Source organism: Zeus faber (genome assembly GCF_960531495.2).
Source record: "Zeus faber genome assembly, chromosome: 20".
Lineage (NCBI taxonomy): Eukaryota > Metazoa > Chordata > Actinopteri > Zeiformes > Zeidae > Zeus > Zeus faber.
Genome location: NC_137207.1, coordinates 4,126,068 through 4,140,740, shown reverse-complemented (window position 1 = coordinate 4,140,740; position 14,673 = coordinate 4,126,068). Strand labels below are relative to the sequence as shown.

Here is a 14,673-nt window from a genome sequence, read left to right as displayed (position 1 = left end):
TTTTTTTGTTTTTTGGCACGACAGCCAATAAGCAAAGTGCAGAAAAAAGAGAAGATTTAATCAGCCTAAACGCCGATTGACTTGCCAAGTTTGTAAAAGTGCAATAGGTGGTCCGAAAGATTTTACGTTTTTGACTACTTCTGCCTGTCTTTAAATCTCTCACCCGAACCCTGGTGGTAAATGCGTTTGTTTGTTTTTTTGTTTTACTTAGGGTTTATTTCCAAATTCCATCACCAGAATGTTTTAATGGAATTGGACATTCCCAAATATGCAATCGGCGAGTGGGTGTGTTGATGACATCAACACGTGTCACGCCCACCGCTCGTTGTGAATTCCTCGGACTATCACCTGCTCTGTTCACACAATTCTGCTCAATCGGACATTACACAGACTTTGTACGAGGGTGCTGGCTGGGGAAAGTCTGTTTATTGTCCGGTCCTAATGATTTGGACACTTGCGTTCACACATACAGCTCCTCCAGGTAATGTCTGGATAATCTCAGGGTTCCAGTGTACAGTATATGTGAAAGCAGCTCTATTCTCGTCTTGGGTCTCCTTGGCTTATTTCGGTGTATTTTTATGGGGTTTGACTACCTACACTTGGCATTCATTTTGGGTTTATATGGTATTATTCTACCCACCTTGTGCTTGAATTTGTTGGAGTTTTTGTTCTGCTTCTTGTTGAGGTCTATGAAGTAGTGCGTTATTCTCTCCCTACCCCTGGTGTCCATTTCCCAGCAGACCTTGAAGGAATCGCAGGTAATGTTGCTGATGCGGATTTGCTGAGGCACCGGCAAATCATCCAGCTCTCCAATGCCACTCCCTGCCGACTTGGTACCTGTAAGAGAAAAAACTAAGAAATTACTCATTACTTTGCCTCTGCAACAACAATGAGCCTCTTAGTTCATTTAAAATGTATTGTATGAATCAGAATCAGAATCAGAAATACTTTAATAATCCCAGGGGGAAATTACTTAAACAATGAACATGAGGTCCCTGCCCGTGCGTGTGTGTGTGTGTCCATAAAAATCATCTGTGTTGGGTGGATTACACTACAAGTCACAGAATAAAATATGAAATGTTTTTTTCTTTTTCAACATCCGGTTTTAACCTCCCTCCGTCCTAGCGCTTCACAAGACCCGATCTTTGCATTCTTCCCGGAAAAGGCGGACCCCGCCACCAGCACTGGAAGCAGGATATGAAGAAGCACATGCAGAACACAAATATGTTGAATGGCTACCCCCCCAAAAAATGCATCAAATATGGGATTTTTGAACAAAATAACCTTATGGACTGCCTCTTCAACAAGCCACACAATTCTTGACAAACAATAGATTTTTGTTGATGAGGCCAGTTGCAGACTGGAAGAAACTATACTTGTGGCGAGAGGTTTTGGCCTTGTTAGACTGCAGCCTCCTGCCAGAGGGAAGTGTTTTCAAAGAGTTTGTGTCCCGGGTGGGAGGGGTCAGCCACAATCTTACCTGCACGCCTCAGGGTCCTTGAGACGTACAGTCCTGGAGAGATGGCAGATTGCAGCCAATCACCTTCTCAGCAGAGCGAATGACACGCTGCAGTCTGCAGGTGATGGAGGAGGTGAGAACGGACTCAGTGATGGAGGTGTAGAAGTGCACCATCATCGTCACTGGCAGGTTGAACATCCTCAGCTGCCGCAGGAAGTACGTCCTCTGCTGGGCTTTCCTCTGCTGATGTTCAGCTCCCACTTAAGGTCCTGGGAGATGATGGTTCCCAGGAAGCGGCAGGACTCCACAGAGTCAACTGGGGAGTCACACAGGGTGATGGGGGTGAGTGGGGCAGCGTTCTTTCCACAACCATCTCCACTGTCTTTACAGCGTTGAGCTTCAGGTTGTTCTGGCTGCACCAAGTCACCAGATGGTCAAGCTTCCACCTGTAGGCGGACTCATCCCCACCAGAGATGATCCCATTGAGGGTAGTGTCATCCGCAAATTTCAGGAGTTTGCTCCTGAAAGCTCAGCTGGGAGAGCTTGTCCTGCAGAAGTCCTAGGATGATTGTGTTAAAGGCGGAGCTGAAATCCACAAACAGGATCCCGGCGTAGGTTCTGAAGAGTCCAGCTGCTGGAGGATGAAGTGGAGGGCCAAGTTTACTGCATCGTCTACAGACCTGTTGGCTCTGTAGGCGAACTACAGGGGGTCAATTAATACACATAAGGTGTGTAGTGTTTGGTATGCGAGCAGTTGGAGCAACGCACAAGGAGAAACCTTGGTGAGATGCAGGAGGAGCCAGGCCAGGAGTCAGCCCAGAGTGCCCAGAACCTCTGAGTTCCAGAAGCTCTAGTACCACCCACAGCACAACAACACCCGCGAGTTAAGTGGCCCCCAGCCAGCAGCAAGAACAAGTGGTGCCAATTTGATGAAGACGTGGACAGTATCCTAGAAGCAACCTTGAAGGGGGAAGCAGATCGGAGACTTAAAGCAATGACGATCATAATCATCAGCCTCGGCACTGAGAGGTTTGGTACAGTGGAGAAGCGTGGTACCAAAGGCCAATACATCAAGAGGCGCAGGGCAGAGAAGATCACGCAGTTGAGACAAGATCTGTGACTTCTGGAGGCAGTTCAATGAGGCTAGTGAGGAGTAGAAAAGCAGGTTTGCAAAACTCCGCAACATCCTCAGAAAGAGACTCATAACTCTCTGTAGGGCAGAGTGGCACAGGAGGCGTACTAAAGAAAGATCTAGGACATGTGCTGCCTTCCGAGCTAATCCATATGGATTCACCAAACAACTGCTAGGACAGAAGCACAGCGGCGAAATCATGTGCTCGAAAGAGGACATTGACAACCATCTGCAAAACACATACAGCGATGCAGCAAGAGGAGTAGACTCAGGAGAATGCAGAGCCCTGATCAGCCCTTCTATACCAACCACTGACTTTAACACCAAAGAGCCCAGTTTGAAAGAAGTTCAAGCTGTGGTCAAGGATGCCAGGGCCAGCTCAGCACCTGGACCCAGTGGAGTGCCTTACCTGGTGTATAAGAGGTGCCCCAAGCTCACGCTCCGTCTGTGGAAGATCCTGAGGGTGATCTGGAGGAGGGGGAGGGTAGCCCAACAATGGAGATTTGCAGAAGGAGTGTGGGTTCCAAAGGAGGAGAACTCTTCTAACATCGAGCAGTTTAGGACCATCTCACTGCTCTGCGTGGAAGGGAAGATATTTTTCAGTATCGTCTCCAAATGCCTGACAGAGTACCTCCTGAAGAATCATTACATCGACACCTCTGTGCAGAAGGGTGGAATTCCAGGGGTTCCAGGCTGCCTAGAACACAGTGGTGTGGTAACACAGCTCATCCGAGAGGCACCAGAAAGAAAAGGTGACCTGGCAGTGCTATGGTTAGACCTTGCTAACGGATTCGGCTCCACAACTCACAAACTGGTTCAAACAGCATTGGAACGACACACATCCCAAGTAACATCAAGGACCTCATCTTGGATTATTATAACATCTTTAACCTGAGATTTACCTCTGGGCCCATCACATCGGAGTGGCACCGACTGGAAAAAGGGATCATCACTGGCTGCACCATTTCAGTGACCCATTTTGCCCTGGCCATGAACATGCTGGTCAAGTCAGCCGAGTTGGAGTGCAGAGGACCAGTATCCACGTCTGGTGTCCAGCAGCCCCCCATCAGGTCTTTCATGGATGACTTGACAGTTACAACCATGTTGTAACGGGTGTGGTTAGGACCCAATTGCAGCACAAAGACAGTAGTACTCGTCGGAGACCCCGTCCATCTCCACGTCCTCTGCTAAATGGGCCACGTGATCCTCATCGGAGTAGTTGGAGACCCCGTCCATCTCCTCATCCTCCGCTAAATGGGCCACGTCCTCATCGGAGGAGGGACCCCCAGGGTCGACATCCTCCGCCTCTGAAACATCACTGGAGGACGCAGACAAGAGAGGTGGTGGGGTCTGCGGTCGGGAGGGTTGACCCAGTCTGGAAGGCTGGTCAGGATGGCGCTGATAGAACCTACTGATGAGGGTGTGGTCCAGAATGTGCCTCGCAGGGACCCAGGACCTCTCTTCCGGGCCGTAACCCTCCCAATCCACCAGGTACTGCAGGCCTCTCCAACGCCGGCGGGAACGTAGGAGACGGCGGACAGAAAAGGCAGGAACCCCGTCAATGAAGCGCAGAGGAAGCGGGGGAGGCGCCAAGGGGACCAGAGCACTCTCCCGGACCGGCCTAACTTCGGACACATGGAAAGTGGGATGGACGCGCATGGACCTGGGGAGCTTGAGCCGCACTGCCACCGGGTTGACGACCTTCTCGATCATGAACGGGCCGATGAACCAAGGAGCCAGCTTTTTGGATTCCACCTTAAGGGGGAGGTCCCGGGTGGAGAGCCAGACCTTCTGGCACGGCTGGTCCTCCGGGGCCTGGGAGCGGCGACGGTTGGCGGCAGAGGCGTTGCGGCCAGCGGCTCAGAGGAGGGCGGCCCGGGCCCGGGTCCAGGTACTGCGGCAATGGCGAATGAAGACTTGGACGGACGGGCAGGAAGCCTCCTTCTCAAGGGCCAGGAACAGAGGCTGTTGGAAGCCGTAGGCGCACTGGAAGGGGGAGAGGCCTGTGGCCGAACTGGTCAGGGTGTTGTGGGCATATTCCGCCCACAAAAGCTGCTTGGACCAGGACGACGGGTGTTGTGATGTCATGCAGCGAAGGGCCGTCTCCATCTGCTGGTTGTTCCGCTCCGTTTGGCCGTTGGACTGGGGGTGGTACCCTAAAGAGAGGCTGACGGTGGCCCCCAGGAGCGCACAGAACTCCCTCCAGAAGACAGAGGCGAACTGGGGACCCCGGTCAGATACGACATCTACCGGGATGCCATGGAGATGGACGACATGGTACAATAATAGCTCAGCGGTGCCCTTGGCCGACGGGAGCTTCGGTTGAGGCACAAAGTGAGCCATCTTGCTAAACCGGTCCACCACGGTCAGGATGGTAGTGTTGCCGCTAGACGGTGGCAGACCGATGACGAAGTCCACGGAGATGTGAGACCAGGGGCGATGAGGAACTGGCAGTGGGTGTAGGAGACCAGCAGGAGCAAGAAGAGAGGGTTTGTGCTGGTTCCAGGTGGGGCAGGCATTGACGAACACTCGGACGTCCTCACCCAGGGAGGGCCACCAGAAGCGACGCTGGACGACCTCCTTCGTCCGCTGGATCCCTGGGAGGCAGGTGAGTCAGGAGTTGTCGAGAACCTCGGACCGGAGGTCAAGCAGGACGAACAGACGGTTGGGCGGACATGCGCTGGGTCTAGGTTGGTCCTGGGCAGCGGCTCTGACCTTCTCTTCCACCTCCCAGGTAAGTGTGGCAACTAGACGGGAGGACGGTAGAATGGTGTCAGGGTCAGCAGCGCCTTCCTCCTCCTCCTGGAACTGCCGGGACAGGGCGTCAGCTTTGATATTGCGTGACCCCGGCCGATAGGAGAGGGAGAAATTGAACCTTGTTAGGAAGAGCGTTGGGCGAGTTCAGTCTCCTGGCAGACTGGATATACTCCAGGTTTTTGTGGTCAGTCCACACCAAGAACGGCAGCTGGGTTCCCTCTAGCCAGTGTCGCCACTCCTCCAGGGCCAATTTGACGGCGAGAAGCTCCCTATTCCCGATGTCGTAGTTCCTCTCGGCTGGGGTTAAACGCCTGGAGAAGAAGGCGCAGGGATGAAGCTTCTGGTCGGAGGCGGTTCTCTGGGACAGAACAGCTCCGACTCCCACGTCGGAGGCGTCCACTTCAACCAGAAACTGCCGTTCAGGGTCAGGCAATACCAGAATGGGGGCTGAAGTGAACTGTGCCTTCAGGGCCAGGAAAGTGTCGTTGGCGGCGGCGGACCACCGAAACGGCACCTTGGAGGAAGTTAGGGCTGTGAGGGGGGCAGCCACCATGCTGTAGCCTCGGATGAACCTCTGATAGAAGTTGGCAAAACCGAGGAAGAGCTGGAGTTGTTTGCGGGTGTCCGGGGCGGGCCAGGTGGTGATGACGGAGACCTTAGTGGAGTCCATCTGGATGGTCCCCCTCCCTACGACGTACCCCAGGAAGGAGACGGACTTGACGTGAAACTCACACTTCTCCGCCTTCACAAAGAGTGAGTTCTCCAGGAGGCGCTGCAGGACCGTCTGGACGTGGTGGACGTGCTCAGGTTGGGATCAGGAGAAGATCAGGATGTCGTCGAGGTACACGAAGACGAATTTGTTGAGCATGTTCCTGAGCACGTCATTGACCAGGGCCTGGAAGACGGCGGGGGTGTTGGTGAGACCAAAGGGCATCACCAGATGTTCGTAGTGACCGGAGGGAGTGTTGAACGCCGTCTTCCATTCGTCCCCCTCTCGAACCCGGACCAGATGGTAGGCGTTGCGAAGGTCGAACTTGGTGAACACCGTGGCCCCCTCCAGGGGTTCGAAGGCTGATGAGATGAGGGGCAGGGGATAGCGGTTCTTGACCGTAATGTCGTTGAGGCCGCGATAGTCAATACAGGGGCGAAGCGCCTTGTCCTTCTTCTCCAGGAAGAAGAAGCCTGCCCCCGCCGTGGATGAGGAGGGACGGATGATGCCCGCCGCCAGGGCATCATTAATAAAGGTGTCCATGGCCTCTCTCTCCCGGGCGGACAGGGAGTACAGGCGGCCTCTGGGAGGGGTGGAGCCGGGCTGGAGGTCAATGGCAATATCGTACGGCCTGTGCGGGGGAAGGGATGTCGCCTTGGCCTTGCTGAAGACTTCCCTGAAGTCGAGGTACTCGGCGGGGACCCCCAACATGTCGGGTGCGGAGCTGGAGCTGGTGGGTGGCTGAGGTGCGGCGGCTTGCTTCAGCCTGACCTGATGGCACGCAGGACTCCATCCAAGATTAGCCCCTGTGGTCCAGTCGAGGTGTGGGTTGTGACGCCAGGGGTACCCCAGAAGGAGAGGGTGACAAGGTGAGTGCAGGATGCAGAACTGTATCGTCTCGTGGTGGTTGCCGGACACCCGGAAATGTAGTGTCCAGCTAGACCGCAGTAGAGGCAAAGGTTCCCCAACCGACATCTCTCCTTCTCCTGTGGGGTGAGGCTGGACTGGCCAACCCGCATGGGAGAGGCCTCACTCGTGGGTTGACGGGCCGGAAGAGCTGGCGGCCCGGAGGAACCTGGAAGACAGGTCGCTGGGCGGCGCTCCGCTGGGCGGCGCTCCACTTGCCTCTGACGCCTCTCTTCTTGCCGGGCCTGGATGCGTCAGTCGATACGGGAAGCAAGCTCAATGATACCATCGAGAGAGGTGGGCAGGTCGTGGGAAACTAGCTCATCCTTCACGTATTCTGCTAATCCCATCAGGAACGCGTCAATCTGGGCTGCCGGGTTCCACTCGCTCAGTCGAGCCTGGGTGCGGAAGTCGATCGCGTAATCGACCACGGAGCGGGACCCTTGACTGAGACCCAGAAGACCAACAGCAGCATCGGGACCTGGTGATGTCACCCCGAACACCTTGCGGAGCTTGGCGGCGAAGGCGTGGAAGGAGGAGCAGGCTGGTGTGCGTCGTTCCCACTCGGCCGTGCCCCATAGCCGAGCGCGGCCCGTCAGGTGATTTACGGCGAACGCCATCCTGGCTTCCTCGGAGGCGAAGGTGTGGGGCTGCAAAGCGAAGCGGATGGAACAGTTCGTAATGAACGGACTACAGCCGTCTGCGTCTCCGGCGTAGCGTTCTGGAACCCCCACCCGGGGCTCCAGGGAGTACCCAGGCTGGGCCGGTGCAGGTGGGTCCAGGGAAGCAGGCGGCGGAATGAACTGACCGAGAGCGATGGTGAGCTGCTGGACCTGGGTAGCTAGCGTGGCGAGCCCTTGCTCCTGGCTAGCCGCTGCTAGCGGAACGTCCGCTGAGGTGGAGGCTTGGACAGCCTCCTGGTGTTGGAGCTGTGACTCCAACCTTCCCAGACGGTCAGCAACTCGGGGTTGTGTGCTGGGCCAGATTGTACTGTAACGGGTGTGGTTAGGACCCAATTGCATCACAAAGACAGGCAGGGATATTTAGTAATGTCTTTTATTTGTAGAGCGGACGGAAGACAGGCAGGGGGCAGGCAGGATACATCATCGGGGACAGGCATGTTAGATAACGAGGAGTGCAGACAGAAGACAGGCGGAGTGGCAGGCAGGATACGTGGTCGGAGCGAGGCAGAGTCGGTAGCGGGGAATCAGTTCGGAGAACGCTGGAGAGTCTGGTGCAAGCATCGAAGACAATCTGGCAATGGGTGACTGGTGAGAGAGGCAAATATAGGGGTTAGATTGCAGATCTGGAACAGCTGTGTGCGCAGGTGAATAGAGTTGGGCTAATGGGACAGGTAGGGAGAGGGAGGGGAAAGTAGAAGAAGGCGGAGATCATGACAGATGTCAGTCCCAGGAAGCAGGTGGATCCTCCAGGGCTTGGAGAGGTTAATCACTTGGGCTCAGATGTCTTTCAAACCGTCAAAATCCAGGTCTCTGGTGCTGAAGAGAGGGAAGGTTACAGACCAGTTCCGCTTCTCCCTCTGTGGTATTCAGATTCTATCAGTTACAGAAAAACCCATAAAGAGTCTCGGGAAAACCGAGAAACTGCTCCCTGAAGGACGCTGCCTCCATCAGAGCAACCAACCAAGAACTAGAGGGATAGCTAAAAACTGTTGACAGATCAGGACTACCGGGAAAATTCAAAGCCTGGTTATACCAGTATGGCATCCTACCCAGGACACTGTGGCCTCTGCTGGTGTATGAATTCCCACTGTCAACAGTCGAGGGGTTTGAGAGGAGGATTAGCTGTCACCTCCGTAGGTGTTTGGAATTGCCAAGAAGCCTGAGCAGCATTGCCCAGTATAGCAACAGTAATAAGCTGACACTTCCCTGCAACAGTCTGAGTGAGGAGTTCAAGGTTGCCAGAGCAAGGGAGGTGTTGCAATACAGGGAGTCCAGGGATCCAAAAGACTCCCGGGCAGGCATTGAGGTGAAGACTGGAAGGAAGTGGCGAGCACTGGAAGCAGTGGACCAGGCGTAATCACGTCTACGCCATAGAGCGCTGGTGGGATCTGTGGCTGTTGGCAGAGCAGGACTGGGCAGCATACCAACCACGAACTACATCAAGGCAAAGGGGAGAGAGAGGCGGGACTTGGTCCAGAAAGAAGTGAGAGCTGGGGTCGAGGAGCTGCATGCGAGCCAGATGTTGGGAATGAGGCAGCAGGGTGCATGGACCAGGTGGGAACAGGTAGTGGATCGCACGGTCACATGGTGAACCCTTCCGCATCAAGTTCCTCATTCAATCCGTGTACGATGTTCTGCCCAGCCCATCTAACCTCTTCTGTTGGGGCTAGACTCACCATCATGTCGGTTGTGCCAAGGAAGAGGAACACTGGAGCACATCCTCAGCGCTTGTCCGAAAGCTTTGGGAGAGGGCCGGTACCACTGGCGACACGACCAAGTGCTAAAAACAATTGCTGAGTCCATCTGTAGCGCCATCGAGCAGAGCAAGCGTTTCCCACCATCAAGATGAGAAATTGCATTCGTGAGAGCAGGACAACATCCAAACCAGCGCCCAAATTCCCCCGAAGCCATCGTAGAGACCACCCTTCACCCGGACATTGTGCTGCTCTCGGAAATATCCAAACAAGTGGTCATGCTCGAGCTCAAAGTGCCTTGGGAGGAGCGAATGGAAGAGGCCAATGAAAGGAAGAGGGAGAAATATCCATAGCTGGTGGAAAGGTGCTGCAGACAGGAGTGGTGTGCAAAGTGTTTGCCCATCGAGGTGGGAGGCAGGGGCTTCGCGAGCAAGTCCTTGTGCAAAGCCTATAGTCTCCTGGGCATCACTGGTGTGTGCAAAAGAAAGGCTATCTGTAGAGCTCAGAGGCAGCGGAGAAAGCCTCTGTGAGGTGAGGATGTCTGAAGTTGAAAGACCCGAAACACCCTATGATCCCAGGTATTATCACTTGGGATGTGTCCAAGTGCATCATGAGATGTATTTTACTATCAGGTGTGCAACCAGGACAACATAAACAAAAAAAAATGAAATCATATAGCCTCAATTGGACCCATACATTATAAGGAGAGTAAAATATGGTTGCTTTTTTACATGAATATGTTATATTGTATTTGGGGAAACAATGCCATGGATTGGCTTAAATTATTTTCTCGTTCATGTATGGAAGCATACCAGTAATGTATAATAGTGACACACATACACACACACACACACACACACACACACACACACACACACAAACACACACACACACACACACACAGCGTCGGACTTAATGATTTGGGGGCCTAAGGCAAACAAAGGTATGGGGCCCTCAGCTATGGTTGTTTTCATCTCAATGTTAAAGACTTGTAGGCTATTTAATCAAAATAAAGTGCATAGGAAAACACAATAAAGAGCTCTGCCTGGATATTTCAAAAAATAATAATGGCAACAGTTTGGGAATAATCTTTTTGTGTTTTTGCTGTGTTTATTCATATGAATGTATATAGTAACCAGGGCTGTCAAACGACTAAACTAATAAATCCAGATGAATTGCATTATTAATATTAGTGCGATTAATCACACCTTTTTAATTGACAAAAATTTGACCCTAAAGAAATATTCTATTTAAAAAGCATTTTTCCACTTCACTTTTGAGTTATAGCTATATTATTTGATTATTGAGAAAATAAATACTAAATCATCTTTATCAAAATGTATTTAATGGCATTTACACAATAAACAAGTCACTATCTTTCTCCTTTTCCTTTGCACTGAGCCAATTGCTAAGGCAAGCAAGCCTTTTTATATGAAATGCTATATTAAAACATGGAAAACCATAAAAATTATACATAAATGAATAAAATAAATGAATTAAATGGCTACTTTACATTCAAGAGAGATCCAAGTTTTCTTCCTCTAACGGGTCCTCTTCTCCGTGGTTTCAGTCGCCCACCCCTCCCCCTCTCAGCAAACCAAGTGCACAGCATTTGCATATGGAATAGCTTAAAAACCACTGGCTGCCAGATAGTTTCAGACAGGCCATTAGCAGAGAGTTGAGTGCTACGTTAATCATAGTGAGGAAGTTCTAATTGGTACGCCACAGGAACAAGACAGGACAGCACTTTATGAACTCAGTTATTACTTCTCTCCTTTAGGGTCTTCACGAGTGTGTGAGAGTTTCAGAATGTGCACTTTTAAAGGTGCGTCGTTATCCATGAGTAACGTGTTATGCATGTGGATGTGTTAAAATGTCAGCTATACACGTACACACACACAATTAAACCAACTCTCTCTTGACAGATTGATTCTTCTCATTAGGAACTCCCGCCTTAATTGAATATACCAGGTTGTAGTGTGGGGGTGGTATGGTTCAATCAGCCACACCTGTCTTGGGTCTAGGTAATTGCGCCCCGGATCGGGGTGGCTGTACGCCTCCTTGTAAGGCAACAATCACTACAGAACCTTCCCATGCATTCTTGCCCAGTTAATACACAGAGATGCAGACAGAAATATAAGGTTCCAGTCCGACAGCTAAAAACAGTTTTATTGTTTGTCAGCACTACCAGGGCCCCCTTTGTTCTTAAGATAATTGAACACTTACTGATGGAGAAATCTACAGAAAACATCACATATAAACTTTTTTTTGCTGAATGTTTTATAATGCCAGTTTCAAGGTTTGTAGACATAAAAAGGCTAAAGGCTGACATTTGATATGAGTCCATCTTCAATCTTCTTCCACTGCACAATATCAAAGTGAGTCCCTTGCTGTAGTATAACCAGGGGGTCTTATTAAGGAATAACTGGCCAAAACAACGTTGAATATGAAGTTAGTAAATATAGTAAATTGATGTATATTTAACACTCTATGAATATTTTAGCACTCTACGAATGACAATCTGACACCAATTGTTAAAAGAAAACTGGAAACCAGCTAAATGAATGAAAACAAACATTTTTTCACTGCCTAGAAATGATTGAATTGGAGGCTGTCAGATACAGTATGTTGATAACGAGCCAAGAAATATAGTTTGAATTAATTGTTGTTTTGTCGGCAAATGCCTAATGAGTTGAGAACAAAGACACTTACATAATTCTGATTACTGTATTTCCTTGAATATAAACCGGTAGTCAAATAAAAACCGGGCCTCTAATAAATGCTGGGTGCATTGTCTACATGAACAAATTCAAGCCTGCCTCAAATAAAGACCGGGGGCTGGGGGGAACTGCGACCTCTAAACAAAGCAAATAAAAACAGTGTGTTTTCATTGTAAATGTACTTAATTTACCCCATTTCGTTCTACTGCGTAGCAGATCGCTTCTTGGGGAATATGCAACTCTTGAGTGCCCAAGCAGGAAGTGGTGCATTCAAGGCAAACTCTGAAAACTGTAATCCCCCCATCGGCTACCACCACAAGTAAGACTTTTAGGGTAGCTATTGGTTGTCTTTTTTCACCATACATGTGTTCCATGTCCACCCAGACGGAAGTTTGATTTAAAATTCATACTAAAATATGATCAAATATACCTATTAAACAGAGGAAATAAGAAATAAAGGCCTGCATCTAATATAAGCCTGCTTCCATTAAAAGCATGGTACTCTCTTAGGTTGAGGTTAATAAAGGCCCTGGTCACTCTTTAAGGAGATATGTCATGCAGAATTCACTCAGGATCAGCGGAAAAATATCCACCGCACAATGCCGTCTCCTCTCTCATGCCAACTTCCAAATATTCTATCATCTCAAGAATAAGTTCAGCAATGTGTAACGTCATCTGTTTGACTTCTGTCATCAGAGAGTAAGCTGAGGGTAAATATATTTGCATGGACAGATAAAATCAGCTTTGTTTCTCATTTCTCATCAGAAACAAAACAGTACACATCCATGTTTGACTGTCAAAACTCATTTGCATATTTGGATAAGCAGTTCACACTTACTTATCCTTGTAATTCAGTCTGTGTTTGACTCAAACAAGGGACGCTGTGCGAAGCACCAAGGAGGACAAGGATCCTCCAGACACATCCAGTAGATAAAATCTGACAAAGGGGCATGGTGAAAATGTCCTCCACTGACACACCTCCAAATAGGGAAGTGGATGCCGCTACCCTGCGAGTAGAGTGAACCTCGATGCCAGGTTGCAATACTTGACCCGTTTCCGTGTAGTCTTGTGTGATGCCTTTGCATAACCAAGGAGGAAGTCACTGTTTCGACAGAGGGTTTCCCATAGTAGCCCCGCTGTGAGAAACAAACAGCTGAGTTGTATGTATCCAGAGCACGAAAAGGCCATAAGCAATTTGTCTTCCTCGTTAGCGTGCGGTGGCTGGTAGAAAGAGTAAAGCACAATGTCCCTTAGATTATTAGAGCTCCTGATGTTCTTCGGTTAGGTTTCAATGTAGCTCTACTCAGATCGGCATTCATTAAAAAGTAACTGGGGTGCAGAGACAGGGCAGCCAGCTCCTCCACGAGTTTAGCAGATATCAGGGCAAGCAGAAGCGCTATTTTGACAAACATCTGTTTGAAAGGTATAGTGTCAATCGGTTCAAAGTGCTCACCTGTGAGACAGCGCAGTACCGATGCCAGGTCTCACTTCGGGGCAAAAGAGCATGACAGGGTCGGATATGAATTTTTACGTGTAGGAGGTGTTTAATCAGAGGATGGCTAAACGTCAGTTTCTCACCAAAACCCTTATGACAGGCAGAAATATCTGATGCATACACCTTAACAGTGGAAAGGAATAAATCCATGTCTGATAACCACTGGAGATAGGAAAGAATGTACTTCACAGGTCATTCACAGGGAGATCTCCACTTCCCTGCGTACTGAGTATTGGTAGAAGCTGCCCTGGCACTCTGTATCATATTAATCACTAAAGATGACAAGCCCTGCTGTTGTAGCCTCAACCTCTCAGGTACCAGGCTACCAGTGGCTGAGGGCAAGACGGTGGCATGCATTCTCGTATATCTACACCGTGGCTCAAGAGAGTCGGGTGGATAGAGGAGGGGTATCATAGAATGGCTTTTAATCCATATCACTCATATAGCTTAGAACACATACACTCTCACACAAATCTTACTCTGAACAACACTCCACCATACCAGGGTCTGTGGGTCAGGAGGGGTGCAAGTGATTCGGGTTTGACTTACTTGGAGGACTCGCACCCCCACACCCTACAATTGTAACTGCTATTGCCAACAGCACGCATTGAGCACTGGGGTTTTCCATGGTGTCGGGGTGCTTGTGGGTTGGTGTAGGGTTGGGGTTGGCTGGGGGGCAGACCAGGTGGGCCCCCTACCAGCTGGGTTTCGAGTCCTGGCTACTTCCGCCTGGTGCCGGGTGGTTTCTGACATGATGCGACTCTAGGCCCCTTGCAGGCCGGTGTCGTGGGTGTGGGTTGGGGTGCCGGGGGGGATGTCAGCCTTTATTCCTACTGTGTGGCTTCTCTGCTTCTCTATTCTTTTTATTATTCAAATTGGGTATATGTTGGACGAAGTGGGAGCCAAGTGGTGAGAGGCTCTGCCAGCATCCACTGGTTTGGAGCGAGGATGCCAATCTGGCTGCTCGCTGGTGGTCACCGGCGCTGGCGGTCACCGGCGCTGGCGGTCACTGGTGCTGGTCACCTGCCCTTCTAGCTCGGTTGCTGTTCTGGTTGGCCCTGGAACATGGGGGATGAGAATACTGGTCCGCCAGGGGGATATAACCCTTTCCTCGCTCA

At 50.7% G+C, this 14,673-nt stretch overlaps 1 protein-coding gene across 1 annotated transcript in view; it reads right to left on the bottom strand.

Moving 5' to 3' along the window:
* LOC307246122 (phytanoyl-CoA hydroxylase-interacting protein-like) overlaps positions 1-14,673 on the bottom strand; it is a gene marked incomplete at both ends in the record, with an annotated part of 53,969 nt that overhangs the window by 10,434 nt on the left and 28,862 nt on the right. Inside the window, one exon of the mRNA XM_080021932.1 lies at positions 641-829. Coding sequence (XP_079878058.1) covers positions 641-829 — 189 coding nt within the window. The remainder of the gene's footprint in view (positions 1-640; positions 830-14,673) is intronic.